We start from the raw sequence: 17,083 nt of genomic DNA, 5'->3' as shown, positions 1-17,083 counted from the left end.
TGCAAAGTTATATTAGACATGCATATTGAAATTCCTGTGATGAAAGTTGTTCCCTGCATGTGCGTTACAGTGCATTTTATTTCATAAAAGGGGGTGCAGTGGCGTAGCATTACTATTGCAGGTTAGCCATCCAGTGGGCTGTTTTGAAAGTGTGCTGTAGTGTTGTAAGTGGAAAGAGCCAAATACTTTCAACTAGAATGCCAAAGTTTCAAAATGTCCAAGTTGTGAATTCATTGATCCAGCTAGGCATGTATTCTCAGTAATAGAAACAAATGGTAATTTAGTTATTTGTTTATGTAGAAAGACTCTTTGGCTGTGTTATTGCAGAAGGTGTAGGCTTATTTGGTTGAGATTTTCAAGCACCAAATCCTTTGGCCTAATTTTGCTTTTATTGAAATAATTAGGAACATAAGGGTAGCATTAAAATGTTTTGAATCTTCCTTTCCAGGTACCTTTCATTCCAGCATTTTTCTCTGATATCAGCTTGTCTCCTGGAAATATTTGTGACAAATAGTAAAAGCACACATTGGCTCTACTTGAAAGTCTACTAAATTTCAAATTAAAATGTATATTGAGTGTACTAAGACCCATCATACCTGGATACATAGAAACTCTTCAGTTGAACAAGAAAAAAACTATTCAAGGATTAATCTTTCATACACTGACATAGATATTTTCCTTCATCCTATAATATTCTGCAAATGTGTGTGTTAGCTTTTCTATATAGGTGTAGTATGCACATGACATCTTTTTAATGTTTTCAAGAATACTTTTATATTTCTTTTTGATTAAAAAATGCTGGCTGAGTTTGTTTACAATTTTAACATACAACAGGTATGAAAGACTTTTCTCTTTGAACATTATGATCTTTTGGAATTTATTTCTTTATATCATTCTTAAATTTTTTCTTAATCATCATGTAACTGGCACTGTTCACAATAGCCCTCTTTCACTATGTTGTCATGGAAACAGATGCATCTCGAGTACTTCCAGAGTTTGGAGAAGTTGAAATATCTTCTCTACCAGATGGTACAACCTTTGAAGACATCAAATCACTGCAGAGTCTTTATCGAGAGCACTGTGAGGTATGTCCTACAAACCATTTATTTTTTAAAGTTCACAACTTCTAGTGAAGGTCAGTACAAGACAGTAATGCCAAATATATTGTAGCCATGTTAGTGGTATGTGACTTTTCCTCAGGGTATTTTGCTTATTTCATTGGAAAGGACATTAGTAAAAAGGTTTTTCTGGAGGGTCCCCTTTACAGGGGAAAAAAGTAATATGTAATAGACACTGAGAATGAAATTTAGTTATGTGTATGTTTTCAGAATGTTAGAGAAACTAGACTTCAGATTGTACATGCAGATCTTTGGTTTAGTCAATATAAAATGTAAATCAGGTTAAATTATAATTTTTTTTTTTTACATTAAAAGCAGTAACTTTTTTCTCATTTTAAAGAAACATTGAGACCTTTAAGCCACATTTGATATTGAACAATGTCTTTTATAATTACTTTTGAAGGTGCTTTCAAACCTATACTGAATTATAAAAATGAATAAAATGGCAGGTTTCCTTTGTGTTTGCAGTAGCATTAAATATTTTCTTTGCGTGTATACCTCTGATATGTTTACATAGGCCATGCTCATTTCTGGAGGCTTCCGTGCACATGCACTTGGCCTTACTCAAGTCTCTGTGCACACGAGTTTATAGTGCTGGATAATTTAGGGATATCAAAGGTATTAAAACAGTTATTATTTATAACTTGAGAAATGTACAGTTTGCCTTTGCTCTACTATGTGATGAAGGGAAAGAAAGCTATAGATCTAGTTGGAGTTGGGAGTGGGGGGAAGCTGGATAGAAGACAATCTGTACTTGTGTTTTATTTTCTCAGGCAATACTGGATGTGGTTGTGAATCTCCAATTCAGCCTGATAGAAAAATTGTGGCAAACTTTCTGGCGTTATTCTCCCTCTGCTCCACCTGATGGCACTACTATTACTGAACCCAGGTTAGTAAGTGTTTCTTTTCATTTACTGCTTCTCATGATGATGTAATACAAGTGTCAAATTAAAAAAATCTTACTGCTTTTACCTGCAGAGTAATAATTTTTTTCATATGCTAATTTTTCAAATTAAATTTATGTTATCTGGCATTTTTTTATAGGCTGGGTGTATGCTAAAGTGCAGTCTTGAAACAATTGTCGTCCATTTTTTTCTTTGCTTGGACAACTACAGTAAAGGTGTCTTTTACCAGTGTTCTATCCAGTTCTTGTAAGCCAAAAGGATCATTCATACCTCTGCATAATTTATGAGCTGTAGCAGAGCTATGGAGGCATTTTTTAAATCCATTTCCATGTGACACAACGTGTAAAGAAACTCTGTTGGGTGTAGTTGAGACATCTATGACATCTTTATAAAATAACACATTTTAACACCCATTGCAGGTTTTTACCTGCTGTAAATGCATTATCATTTATTCGTTTGCTACATTTTTTCACACCAGCAATCTGAGCGAAATAGAAAGTCGACTTCCAAAAGCAAAGCTGATTACTTTGTGCAAGAATGAGTCTATTTTGAAATGGATGTGTAACTGTGATCACGTGATGTACCAGGCTTTGGTGGAGATTCTCATTCCTGACGTCCTTAGACCTATTCCTAGTAAGTGGAACACCTGAAACATTTTGTAAGAGTTTTTGTGCATGCATGTGTATGGTGGTGGTGGTCTTGTGCCTCACAGGGCAGCTTATGAATAAGTTTGAAAGTTAGGAAAGTATTGTGTATCATTTATCCTTTATTTTGTTGTGTAGGAAGTTGTGCTGAGAGTTGCTGTATGCTTTGTATTTTAAAAGTAACTGAGGATTTTAGTGCAGTTGGAAGATCTAGTTTTCAAGATATAGCTTCATATTAAAGGTACTTCTTTCTCTGTGTGTTATATTTTCAGATAAAAATGTTTTCCTTTGACCCTGGACCTAGACTACCTGATAGACTTAGACAGAAGTCCTGTGGCCCTGAGCCAATGTGCACTAATGTCAGTCAGTCTTTCCACTGAATTCGGTAGCTTTTAGTTTAAACATTTCATGTTAATCTTTGATTAGTCTGAAAAAAATGTACATGATTTTTGTGATTCCATTTTTGGACAGTTCGTCTTGTGTTCCTTATCAGTGGCTGCTGAAATCAATTTAATGACTGTTAAGACAATGAAAAATTAACTCAGAAATTTTTAGTCCAATTTATTATTCCAATCTGCTGTTCTTTGTCATGCATCCTGCATGAAAGAGTCAGTAACTGTCCAGCCATTCAACCCTTACCAGGAGTACAGCTTTCTTTTCAAAGCTAATTTTACTAGAATCCATTGTTGCTCCAGCAGTGTATTTTTATGGCTATTTTTGGTACAAAATGAATTTATGTGAAGAAAGTGGAACTCCTTTATAAAGCATTTATTGTCTTGCATATGCTGTGCTAAATATTATAAAGAAATCATGTTAGCAACCCACTATAAACCTCATAACTCCTACATATTATATCTTTCCCATGAAAAAACAGTAGTCACTTTATAAAGTTGGATTAATATTTTTTAAAAAATTAGGGCCTTAAGTAGCTTTGCAGCTAACAAAGCTATTTTGTCATGCTGTGAACACCTCTTCTACTATAGTCACTCCAGCAGTAATAGGCAGTCCGTAAGAATATTTGCAGGTACTGCCTTGCAGAAAAGTTTTATTGACTTTTTGAGTATCAGTGAAATAAAATTAGGTTTTGCTAAATTATGTATGATACAAAAAAAAAATTTGGAACCAGAAATGTATAAAATCTGAAGGTCAGCCATTTACAAAGGCATTTTTACCTTTTTTTTAGGGAAAGAGTAAGTTCTCGATAGAGGTTGACATAATTTATCTTTTCATCTGTGTAGCAGAATAAAGGAAAAATATTTTCTCAAATACATGCAATTATTGACAACCATTGCATAAATTATTTTGCATTGCTTTATATTTGATGTTTTACTTTTCTATCTAATGACAATGCAAGTAGGTAGGATATTAATTTTAGAGTAATATAGTCTATCACAACGAATAGGCAATGATTAAAAAAACCCACAAATTTAATTACAGCATTTAATACGTTGAATTAAAATTCTCTCTTCCAAAAGCACATTATTTTCGGAATAAAAAGGTGGTGCAGACATGGTTTTTCATCAAACCTGCTTTTCGCCTTGCTTTTCACTTGCTTTTCCTACACAGCCTGGCAGTCTCTAAAGAAATTTTTATATGTAGCTCCTTAGCTTGTGGTGTCTTCCTGCCTTGTTTCATAAGATGCATTGGGCATTACCAGTACAGGGTTTCAAGAAAGTGGGACACAATCATTTAATATCAATAACTACAGGCATCAGGTCCTTTTCATGCTGTTTCTTTCTTTCTAGAATTACCAGTTATATTTGAATAATTGATACCTACTGTGTTTGACATTCCTGGTTTGGAGATGATTATCAGACTTCTTGATGCAAACACATCATCTCATCCCAGGACAAATTTATCCCAAGAGACTTCTGCCTCTATTTTGTGAACAGTCCAGTGGTTTTCTGCTCAGAAGTCCACCCACTGAGCTACCTTTGGAAGACAGCTAATGTATTTTCTTATTTTTATCTTTAGGACCAGCTAACTAAATGGCTTTTTCTAATCAGCTTTCCTGTAATGATGGTCCATACAAGTTCTCCCTGCACTGTTAAACATTTAAAATATTATTAGTTTTTTAACTCCTGCTTTTGAATTAAAATATCTCCAGCCATTACAAGAGACCAAGAGGAAGGCTTAAGGTTGTGCTTAATGGTTGACTATGAAAATAATGGATCTGGGTGAAGTAGACATTCATCAACTTCTGTGGGAAAATAGCAGTTTATAGGAAAGTTTGGACTCTGTAGAGGAAAGGAGACTGTAAATGCTTCATCAAAGGCATGTTTATGATTTTTTTCCTGAATAAATGGGAAGATATTGACAGCAGCTTCTCAAAATAGGAAAATTTGGAAAATTTTTAATTTGGGAAGTGCTTGAAGTAAGCATATGATTTTTTAAGGTTTATCTTTTTTCATGTCTAGATTTTCAGTGGGGGTTTTTTTGTTTGGTTTTTTTTTTTTTTTTTGAAAAGTCTATTTTTAACCTCTGTGTTAAATTTGTCAGCTGAAATGTTTAGCACCCACAGAATGAATGAAGAATTGCTGTGTAAAATTCCTTTTCCTAAGAAAAGTGGAATGGTCTCCATTTGAAACAGGAATAAAGACCATAATTATCTAATGTCTTTGGCAATAGATCAGAGCTACTATGTTTTAGAATGGACTTTTTGCACCTACACAAGTGACAGAATGGACAGTAACAAACTTGCCTGTGAGTTAGTTTGTATCACAGGTGGAGAATTTATGCTAAACGTATTTCAACACCGTATTACACAATTCCAGGCAGACAAAAATTTAAAGTACTGGAAAGACTGTAAAGCCTTGTTTTTATGAGATTTGCATGTCAGAGGGTTTTCAGCTGAGAACTCAAGCTTTTTAGGTGCTTATCCAAATCAAACTTTCTATCAGTAACGGCCATTGCAACATCATTTAGTGTGTGTCTGGTAACATTTAACTATCTCAGGCCATTTACTTTGCACCATACTCATCGTGCGATTCTTAGAAAGGGTTTTCTTGTTTTTCTATGGTAGCCAGATGAACTTGAAAGGAGGCTTTGAGGATGTAGGTACTTAAGGTTTTGGTAATAGCTAGATGTGTACTTAAGGATGGAATATGAGAAAAATTCTGTATTTAATATGATATCTCCAAAGCTCACTAGAAATTCATGGTTCTTCTATATAATACTGAGGCCCAGTTATCTATTTTAGCTATTTTATTTCTTCAGAACTTAGCATTCGTTTCATTTGCTCCTCTTTCTTCCTAGTTAAAGGCCTTTCTTAAGGCCTCAGCTGCTTTTCCATATTTATTTTTAAAGGAGATCAGCATTACAATGATGCAAATAATTTTGTAATATATAGTTGGGTGAAAAAGAGCAATAAGTGAATTAGAAGTGAAAAAGTAGACATTTAAGGAAAATACTACTAAGTATCATTCAAATGGTATTTACATTATTCCTTCCACTTTGCATTTTCTTGTTCTACAGGTAAGAAAAAGTGAGTGAATACATAGTTAATTAGTAAGTGCACAGAAATAATTTACAAAGCAGCACAAGTGAGCTAGGTGATTTACAGGATTGAACAAAAAAGCTTGTTCTTCATGTGGAAACCTCAAGGGGGAAAAAAAACCTGTTACCATAGAGTGTTCAGCTACTACAGATAGTTTCTAAGATCAAACTGTGTTCAGCTAAGCATCCCAATGTGTGGTCAGTTATATAAATTACTGATATGGTTTCTATTGCTTATCACTGCAAATTTGGAGACATGAAAAAGATGTCATGAAGAATACATGTTTTCTTTTAGTAAATTCACTTTGCTAGTAGAAAGCTTTATTAAAAAAGGGATCATCAATTCTCAAAGAATGGGTGGGAGAGAAAGAAAGGGATCAGCATGTCCCCCTCAAAGAAAGGGATCAGCATTTCTCAAAGACAAATTCTATCAGCATTAATTTCTTACTCTACCAGAGTATTCAGCCTTATAAACACAATCCAGTCAATCTTTACTTGGACTGTTTCTTCTCACCTGTGGCTAAAATAGTTTGAAAATAAATATTATTTCCTCTTTCTAGTTTTTTCCTCTTCACTTTCGTAGTGGCATTCATTCTCTAGTAGTCTTTAGAAAACTGTAGTTTTTTCCTTTTTCTCCTCCTTTTTGCAACTGTTTGAGTGGATGCTATTATGTCAATGAGCAAGTGGTAGGTATGGGAAAGCAAGGTTTCTACTACTCAGGAGATAGGATTTTGGTTTTTCCAGGTGCAGTTCCTTGGGAAAATACTTCCTGTCCTCCTCCTTTGAAAAATTAAAAGTTATATTTTGTGTAGTGCAGATTGCTGCAAGGGCTTCTTCAATATCTCTCTAAATCTCTGTCAGCCACTCAGCAGTTCTGTGGGTGCTATAGTAAAGGAACAAAAATGCACACTGATTCCACAGCCATTTGAATAATCTCACTTTCTGTCACTGAAACACACTCCTATATCTTGCTTATTGATGATACCTTAAGCACTGCATGTTGGATTTTGTTCTTTAAAACTGAAGTAAGCAGCACCATGGCATGACTTAAGGTTACTTTGGGCTTATTTGAAGAAACTTCAGTATTCCAATAACTGGAATTTTTTCCAGAGTTTTGCTCTTCAGAAGAGGTGCTTAGATGAAATGGAAAGCTGAAAGTTTGTGATGGAAATTTCCATCACAACAACTGCTGCAATTACTGATGTTCTTCTATAGGAGGGCCCAAAACAATACTGCTGGTCACAAACTTCTTGAAAGATTGTTAGGTGAGGAAGTCAGAACTGCTTATTAAACCAAAACTAAAATCATTATTGCATAATCTATATCTGAATGAGGCATTTTGAACCTAGACTGGATTTGTCTTTTAGTAAGTAAAAGCAGTGGACCTGAACACTGAGTACATAAGTACTGAGGATGCACAACATTTCAAGACAGGTACATTGCTTGCTTTCATTCTGTTTTTATTCTTTAATGCACAGGTGCCTTGACCCAAGCCATTCGCAATTTTGCAAAAAGCCTTGAAGGTTGGCTTTCAAATGCCATGAACAATATTCCACAGAGGATGATACAAACCAAGGTAGACAAAACTGTTGCAGTATTATTCTTGCAATGGGAAACCAAGTGGGCAGTAGCATCTAAAAGCAGTAGCATTTTAACTTTAATGCTAAATTGCATGTTTAGCATCAAGCGTCAAATAATGGGAGAGGAAATAACTTAGTTTTGTCAAAGAATTATAAAGAAGACATTGTTTGGTTTGCTACATGGACATAATTCACATATGAGGACTCATTAATAGAGAATATTAAAATGAAGGTAATGACTCAATCTGTAGAATTAATCTACAGATAAAGAGTACAATATTTAAAAATAAATTAATTTCTTCATAGGTTGCCGCTGTAAGTGCCTTTGCCCAGACTCTGCGAAGATACACATCTCTCAATCACCTGGCTCAAGCAGCTCGTGCTGTACTTCAAAATACTTCTCAAATCAACCAGATGCTCAATGATCTTAACCGTGTTGATTTTGCCAATGTTCAGGTAAAATGCAGCTTTAAATAACAGACTTTTTTTTTTAAAGTGTTATTTCCTCTATGATTTTGAACTTTTATTGTTAGCTGTCATTATTCTATCAAGAAAGTGAAGTGAGAACATTTTGCTGATTCATATATGCAGTGATTCAGTCCAAACGTGACAGCTTACACTTCAGGAAAGTAAGAGCTCAGAACCATTATCTGTTTCCATTTACTGTCTTGAAGTGCACGTATTCTTCCAACTTCTATGCAAGTGTAGAGCAAATACATTCTTAGAATGAGTACCATGGATGATGTCTTAGTAACAGCATAAATGATATCTTACAATTAGATGTCAGATAGTAGCATAGCTTCTGAATGTCTCTAAAACCTATTAAATGCACAACATTGTTTTTAGTAGAGACTGTTTCATTATTTCAAAGGCAATACCATTAGTATACTTTATCCAAGTGCCTATGCTTAAATTTACAAGATCTCCTGAGCAATTGATTAGATCAGTACACATTAGAACTAGTTTCCAGTTAGCTATAGAATGTAAGTTTATATTTTCACTAAGCTTAATTTCTCCACATTTCTGCTCCTCTGAGGAAAAGTGGTTTTTTTCCTTTTGCCCAGCAAAGTGAAACATTCCAGATTACTGGTAGTTCTACATTTGTCTCTTTTCCTTGTGAACAAGTGTTTTAACGTACTTGTTAATATCTTAACAAAAGTCAGTCAAGAGTACTTGACCAAAGATACAGTATATTAAGTATTGTAATATGTTAACACAGATACAGAGTCTGTGAATGAGGTGTTAACTTGGCACATGATAGCTAGAGTTTAAGGACATGGCTTGCAGTTAGTGAGGCTTAGTTTTTGACTCTTAGTTTCTGAATTGACTGGCTAGCCTTATTTAAACTTGATAACACTATCTAAATTGCTTATTATTGCATGCAGAGTGTCTTTTTCCATTTGCATACAGTTTATGTTGTACTTTAAGTAATGTGTAATCTGTTACTGCCTATAGTCAGCAAACAAAGCAATCCTTGTTTACATACAAAACTTTCTTTTATATGATGATATAACAGAAATTGTCTTTAAGCTTAACTTCTTTAGAATAAAAGGAACATTGCACTTGATTTCTTGCTACTTCTTTGCCTGTAGTCCCAGAAAAAAGTCTCAAATATTGCAGTAGAAAAATGATGAATGAGGAAAGTGGAAGCCTTTTTTGAAAATGAATGCGGAAAAGTACAACATACTTGTGTCGTTTCCATTGTTTGTTCTCATTTCTTTATTTGATGTCTGCTCTTCTGTGTTATGCTTTTCCCACCCATTTGCTTTCAACAAAATTATGATAGACATAAAAATAAAAACTGCTTCTTAGTTTGTCTAATAAGTAGATTTTGTCCTTTTCATCCATTGAATTGCTTAATCTTTGAGAAAGAATTACATTCTGTGCTTTGGCTTATGGATTGTTAATTCAAGAGTTGCCATGTGCTGTAACAGGAGCAGGCTTCCTGGGTGTGCCAGTGTGATGACAACATGGTTCAGAGACTAGAAACAGATTTCAAGATGACTCTTCAACAGCAGAGCACTCTGGAGCAGTGGGCTGCCTGGCTTGATAATGTAATGATGCAAGCGTTGAAACCCTATGAAGGAAGACCCAGCTTTCCTAAAGCAGCACGGCAATTTCTGTTAAAATGGTCTTTCTACAGGTAGTATTTAATGGACATCTAAAACATTCTAACTATTCTATTATTTGCTGAATTGTTCACTGTAGTAAAGTTGACAGATATAATATCAAACAGTGGCTCGCTAAGTCATGAAAACCATGTGGGTTTTTTTTCAGAAAATTATTGTTGTTAACCTTGAACTCAGGGCTACTTGCAAATTGGCAGGGTCTTAAATGATCCTTGTTTATTGTTTTAAAGGCCATGTGCAAATGAATGCAGGTGGAATTTCGTCCTGAGTTAGAAACATAATATGAAATTTTTGGGTTGAATAACTACACAATTATTAAGCCACTATTTTTAATATTATTTACTAAAACACTGTGGTATCTATGTTTATTAGATAAGGAATACAAAACCTGGTTTTAATGTGTAAAAAGAATATTAAGACAAGCATTCCATGTTAGCTGCTTATTGAAACAGTTATCAGAGTAAACCTTGGTCTTTGAAAATGACTGTAGCAACTAGTTGCTGAAGATATCAGTATTTGTCAATATACTATGTACACACAAGCCTATCTTTTTGTAACTTTAAGTTTCAAAGTTTTAAAGTCGTGGCAATTAAAACCTTTGTACTGGGAAGGTGGACAAAACAGACAGTATTTAAACATTAGTTTGCTTAAAATCCAATAGTTTTCTTACCATTTTAGTTGTTTATGTTTTCAACAAAGTTTTCTTTCGAGTTAGGTTTTACACATGCTCAAGTATTGGTAGTTATGCATATATCAAAACAAAGAAAAGCTGAAAACAAAAAAATCTTGTTATTTCTTATGTAATGTGGTGTCCAACAATACCTTCAGAGAAAGGAGAGAACCAATTGATTGCCTTTCCTGGACATCTCTTTCTGAAGGCACCAGAAATCAGACTTTTGTTGATAACGTTACTTTTGAGAATATCGGTTTTGAGGTGAAATGTCTACGTGGATAAGTGTTAAAATGACTATGACATATAATACATAAATATATATATTTTTCTATTTTTGAATAGCTCAATGGTGATTCGAGATTTAACCTTGCGCAGTGCTGCTAGCTTTGGCTCTTTTCATCTGATCCGCTTGCTTTACGATGAATACATGTTTTACTTAGTAGAACATCGTGTTGCTCAGGCAACAGGAGAGACACCTATTGCAGTTATGGGAGAGGTAAGATAACACGTAAGAGACTAGACTGATAGATTTAGTGATGAATTTGGGTATGTGTCTTTGCAAATTTTTTAAACATTTATGTGGAGCTGTAGGATGTTCTGCAATATAACGATAGATTGGGTTACAAATACATGCAACAATTTCAAACTTGTTTCATTGGTTGATTGTCAAAGTAATAAAATCACATTGAATTCTAACAACCAATTATTTCCAAATGACCTTGCTCCTTTACAAATCTGCATACAGATTCATGTGCACAGTTTGAAAAATGTTGATCAACATACAACCTTTTTCCAGTTTTTGAGAACAGAATATTTTATGTGAAAGTACAAGAAGAACAGAGTAATACGAAAGTGTTCCTTACGTGGATCTGTTTACATGTATTTGCACATGTTTTGAATTCAAATGTTGCACACGAGTGTTAACACAAGTGAGCTGAATACTCCCATTGACTTGAGAAGGATGGCTTGCATGCAGGATTTTGGCTTGTACAATACTGTTCACATACTGCACATGTAATAAAACGAGTGCAGACATACATAGAGGTTTGCAACACAGCTGATTTTCATACATGTGTTTCAAAGATTATTGGTTTAAAAAACAGAACAAGAATCTCAATTAATAACCAACTTTTTATACTCATCTGTGGCATCTGCCAGGCAAAGTTTATCTCATCCCTCTTTTTTCCAGTAGTTCATCTAACCTTTTATTTTGAGTGAGATGGTAAGGAATGCAAGAATTGTCATCAAAGAATGGCACTTCAAAAGTGCTGGAAAATGGATATATTTGAAAATATGCTAGATGGTTAATGGGACAGATTTCTTACATTTTTACACTTGGGAGTCACTGTGTCATATTCTATGTTACCAATAAATTGCAAGTCATTTTGCGAGTTGATTTGGCATCAGGTATCTTTCTGCCCTCAAGATATATTGATAGGCTCATTAAATACTATAAATAGGTGTATACTTCCAAGAGAAATTGGAAATGTCTCAGCTTTATATGTCAAATGATTTGACATCATGTGGCATGACATGTTTCAGAAAAACTAAGTAACAATGTTTCTGCTTAGTGACCCACCAGTACTATATTTGCTTAATCTCTGCCTTATATTTGCAGTAAGGTACCACCCAAGTATATAGTTACTACATTCTTGTCTTCTATAACAGATATTGTATATGTTAGACATAAATGTAGCGTATGGTCTTCTAAAAAGTTTATGTAGACTGAAGATGGAAATAGTATGAGGAAGTAAGTAACCCAAAACTTTTGGAGGTGAGAGGGGCAGAATAGAAGTAGTAAATACTCATTAAATGCATGTCTTTTTATGTTTCTGGGTATTCAATGACTGTGACTGAAATAAAATGAGGAAGTCTAAGACTATGGTCTGACAAACACCGTAAGACAGTATAAACTGGTGTTGCAGCTGAGGAAAGCATTATCATTTTTCTTCCTTCCTCTTCTCCCAGCTTTGGACACAGGTATTGGCAAAACTCTTCTGAAAAAGACTGGTTAAAAATGGTTAAAAATGTATTTATCTAAGTAACGTACTCCATTCATTTGAGATTCATTGATGGCATTTTGCTCTGCCAATTCTTATGTAAGAGAAACTTAGAGGATTCAGGGAAGGAAAGGGAGGAAGGTCGTACATCTAGCTTGTAAGCAACTTTTTTGAAAAGGTCTTTTTTTGATGTAAGTAAATTGGTTACCAGATGGTGAACCCTTTCTCAGCAGTGCCTTTCATCTGCCTTATGGGTAGATTTGCAACACTGTGACACACGTTCATTTTTGTTCCAGCACAATTAAAGTTATCTCTAGGAAATCTTAAAAAGACCTTTTTCTTAAAATATTGGCAGTTCAGAATGGGTATCCGTCATAATTTATGGCTTTATACAACACAGAAATAGCTCACTTCAAGCAACAAAGGTCCTGATGAAGTAATCTTAAAAAAGCTTGTACTTCCCCATTTTAATTTTTGAGGGTTTACTTAGTGATAATTGTCTTAATAAGCACAAGACTAGGATGGAATGGAAAATGAACTGCAGTACTATGGATGTGGCTGCAGCCAAGATCATGCATTTGAATGCTAGCCTCAAACCAGTGGAGCACAGATCTGCTCCATCACAGATACTCTAAGTTCACATTTGCTTAAGACTGTGTCCAGTTTTTTTATTGTTTATTTTGCAGTTTGGTGATTTAAATGCTGTGTCCCCTGGAAATATGGATAAAGGTAAGCATTTTAATCTCTCCAGTGTATAATTCTGTAGAGAGCTAATGTGTCTCTTTGAGCAAAATAAGTCCTTATGTTCTAAAAATTCAGTAGGACAGAATTTACCACTGTATCATGCTTTAAGGTGCATGTATATGTTACATGGATACGTTAATATATTATATGGATACAATAAGCTATCTATGTAATATGCAGCATATAATAATAACTAGAATATTGTAGGTTTGTTCTAAAACAATATATTTTAAACATGTTTATTATTGACACAAGAAATATTCTAATTTTTATGCAGAATTTAGTTGTATCTGATAGGACAGAGGAGGGTAACAGCTGTGGGAAGAAAGACAGGAGTATGCTTATGTATGTTTATAGTAAATGTTTCGCTAAGTGAAGAAGACAGAATTGCATGCAAGTAGCTCTCAGACAACTTGTCAGTGAGGAGGATAGAAAGAAATGAGTTCCTTATAATCTCTTCATGCTGTATTTTGACATACATTCTTATACTGACTAGTGGAGTGATTTGGGGTGACTTGACTAGACTCAACTAGTGAGTAAAAGAACGTATGTCAAAATTTGGGGTCAAGTCACCCCAAATCTCTTCACCTCAGTTTCCCTATCTGTAAGGGGTAACAACTTGTTTGTTCATCATGTCTTAGAGATGAGAGGCATTTTGAAATATTTTGAAGTTAACATTGTTTGTTAGAGATGGTTTTTGAGATTGCAATTGTTTTTTCCATGCACTGTATCAACAGTATGTAACTCAAGTGGTCAAAGCTGAGACTCTTTACCTATTTGAGATAATAATTGACTTCTTCCATTAAAATTTCAAATTTTCAGTTTGTGCTTTATCAGATTGCTAGTCTTCCCTGTAATTTTGTGTTTCAACTATTATTTGTGAAATAAAGGCCCTTGTATTAGAATTTTTTCCCTTTGTGCTAGTTTCATGGTGGTTTGTTTGTGCAGATGAGGGCAGCGAAGTTGAAAGTGAAATAGATGAAGAGCTGGATGAAAATGGAGAGCCACAAGCCAAGAGGGAGAAAACAGAGCTAAACCAGGCGTTCCAAGTGGGCTGCATGCAGCCAGTGCTTGAAAGTGGAGTACAGCAGAACCTCCTGAACCCAATTCATAATGAGCACATTGTTGCAACTACTCAGACTATCAGACAATGCAGTGCTACTGGAAATACATATACTGCAGTCTAATATGAAACCTCTCCTCCCCAACACCCCTCCTCATTACATTAGCCCTTTGGGTTTAATAATGAAAAAAAAAATAAAGAGAATAAGTCTGAAGGTCGACTGTTGTCAAATTTTAGCTGTGCTGAACATTATTTTGTTGGAGTTGTTAAATGGAATGGGTGTATGTATTTTGCCAGATCTATTAAAAAAAAAAAAAAATTTTTTTTTTTGTAAACAGAATCATTTTACATTGGCCGTTCAGTATGAAGAGTTTTCTTAGTATCAAATGCAAGGAAGATTTTTGCAAAGCTTAATGTTAATGTTTTTGTCCTCTTATAATAATTTAAATTTTTTCATAGTTTTTTAAAAATATTTTAATGTTAATTATTAGTTATGATGATGATTTCATATAGATAGGTTTTTAATTAGATGCCCTTCTGTGAAATATCAAAAGAACTATTTTCTTTGATTTACACTGGAGGCATACTTATTTGACAGCAGATGTATCAAATTTGTTATAAAAGGTGCTTTTCATTGGACAACGAGAAGACACTATTTTGATAAAATTGTGAGCATTCAGGGGGAATTTTTGTAACAATGCTGGAGGGTTGGGAAGATCTCCTAGTTTCTTTCTGTAAGAAGCGAGTTTAAATGACAGAATTGTAACAGAATGTGGTAACATGTACGTCACAAACGTACCTAATTATCTGACCAACGTGTAAACAATGCAAGCTTCCTTTAAAATCAACAGTTCCAGATATTATTTGCATACCAGTTCCTCTGTTTTGAAGACTACTGATGATTCTATATGTGGGGCCACTGGACAGGTGCTTTTGGCTGTTGAGTGGTACTGTAGTTGTTAGAAACTGAAGCTAAAAAAGAAGTGACTTGATTATTATTAATTTTAAGTGTACGTGCTACTTATGCTGAACTGGACATACAGGAAAACATTCCATTTGGATGACTTTCTTCTATTCCAGGTCTTTTCCTACTAGTGGTTCAATCTGCTGCTCTTAGAAAAGATGATTTATAGAATGCAAGGAATGTAGCAACCTGCATCACTTTCCTTTCAAAAGTATTTCCTTGTTCTTGAAGTGGATTTAAATTTTTACAAAAATTAGATAAGGCAGTGTAACTGGCACACCTCACTTGTACTTATTCCCAATTGTGTAGAATTTGAATAGGTGGCTAGATGGACCATTGCCATTTAAGAATGTACATCAGGGATCATTGTACCTCGGCTATTACATGGTGCCTTAAACAGAACTGAAGCTAAGACTTAGTACTTTTTGTTATTCTTAACTCTTAAATTAATTCAACAAGGTGTGCCTGTCATTTTCAAATTCCCTAAGAAGTAAGGACAGGTTACATAGCCTTCAAAAGAATAGGATTTTTTTATTATTAAATGATTTTAATATCCCTCTTAGAATGACAATAAACCTATTTTTTGTCGTTTCTAGCTGGATTTCACTTTATTACAAATAAAATTTGCTTGGGAATTTGGAAAGCAAAACTAGCTTTAATACCAACTTCAAATGTCAAAATAGATTGACCATAGTCCCAAGCATGATTATATATTTTCTAAATCCTTGCCTACTTTTAATTTTAAAAACTAAAAAGAAATAAATGAGCAGGTACATAATGCAGTGCATGTTTTCAATTTCTATATTTTGTGGGGTATCAGCCAGATATTACATTTTAATGGTTAAATAATGACAGTTTATAGAGACCATATTAATTGACATTAAACAACTCAAATTTTTCTTCTTAAACATTTCATTATGCAGACACATGAATTTGCTACACTAAAATAGTGGAATTAAATAAGCAAAAAAGCCAAAAAGTGAAAGAGAGCACAAAAAGATCAACTTTACAGAAAAGACTGTGTAAGAAAATTAGGGATTCTTTTATTTTGGTTTATCTAGTGTGTCTGAAAATGACTTTAAAGTCATATATACCAAATGGGAGAAGAGCATGTAAAATGAACAGCGTATTTATAGCAAGCAAGTTTGTTGCTACAGTTTACATGTGCTCCAAATACAGCTGCACATCAACTAAAATGTCCTAACATGGGTGTACAAAATTAAATTTTAATTCCTTTGCAGAATTGGGAGGTGAATCCATCCTGCTCATTCTATGTAGGCATAATTCCTACTAATGTCAGTAGATGGCTTTTGCCTCAGTAAAAAGTGAAAGTGAGGTTTATATTCATTATTTCTAAACTCATAAATGCACTGAATCTCATTATAGGTTTTGTTCTCACATATATCGTTCAGTGTGTCCTGATTTTTCCTTGGAAATCAGCACATCTGTACCCTTCACCAAAAATGCTAAAACTAAGCTGTGATAAATATTTACTCCCCTTCATTGTGCATTATAAGATGTTTACAAGTAAAATAAAGTGAAATAATTCAACACTTTTTTCATTTTCAGCTTTTTTTAATACTGTAGTACTTGTTTCAATTTTTGTGTTGATGGACCTATAATGTTTTTTTATTATTGTCCTTTCTTGGTTTAATGTTGGATTTGTTGTTGCTGAGAAAAGAGTACGATTGTAACAGGTAAATCTAGATTGCTAAAAAAGGTGGGACCTGAGTATCTTTCATTATTTAGCTCCCCACTCCACTCAGTT

The 17,083-nt window shown here is 34.2% G+C and overlaps 1 protein-coding gene across 3 annotated transcripts in view; it reads left to right on the top strand.

The window, feature by feature from the left end:
- RFX3 (regulatory factor X3) overlaps positions 1-16,866 on the top strand; it is a 131,516-nt gene extending 114,650 nt beyond the window's left edge. For 2 of the 3 annotated variants that reach the window (XM_075488375.1, XM_075488374.1), the window contains 9 exons: positions 973-1,085; positions 1,892-2,007; positions 2,502-2,656; positions 7,641-7,738; positions 8,049-8,198; positions 9,677-9,885; positions 10,887-11,040; positions 13,231-13,273; positions 14,237-16,866. In XM_075488375.1, the coding sequence (XP_075344490.1) occupies positions 973-1,085; positions 1,892-2,007; positions 2,502-2,656; positions 7,641-7,738; positions 8,049-8,198; positions 9,677-9,885; positions 10,887-11,040; positions 13,231-13,273; positions 14,237-14,475 (1,277 nt within the window). In that variant the 3' untranslated portion in view covers positions 14,476-16,866. The remainder of the gene's footprint in view (positions 1-972; positions 1,086-1,891; positions 2,008-2,501; positions 2,657-7,640; positions 7,739-8,048; positions 8,199-9,676; positions 9,886-10,886; positions 11,041-13,230; positions 13,274-14,236) is intronic. The other variant, XM_075488376.1, reaches the window with a different exon arrangement.
- Positions 16,867-17,083: the final 217 nt, after the last annotated feature.

The sequence above is a fragment of the Mycteria americana genome, chromosome Z, assembly GCF_035582795.1.
Source record: "Mycteria americana isolate JAX WOST 10 ecotype Jacksonville Zoo and Gardens chromosome Z, USCA_MyAme_1.0, whole genome shotgun sequence".
Classification (NCBI taxonomy): Eukaryota; Metazoa; Chordata; class Aves; order Ciconiiformes; family Ciconiidae; genus Mycteria; species Mycteria americana.
This window is presented reverse-complemented; position numbering and strand designations above follow the sequence as displayed.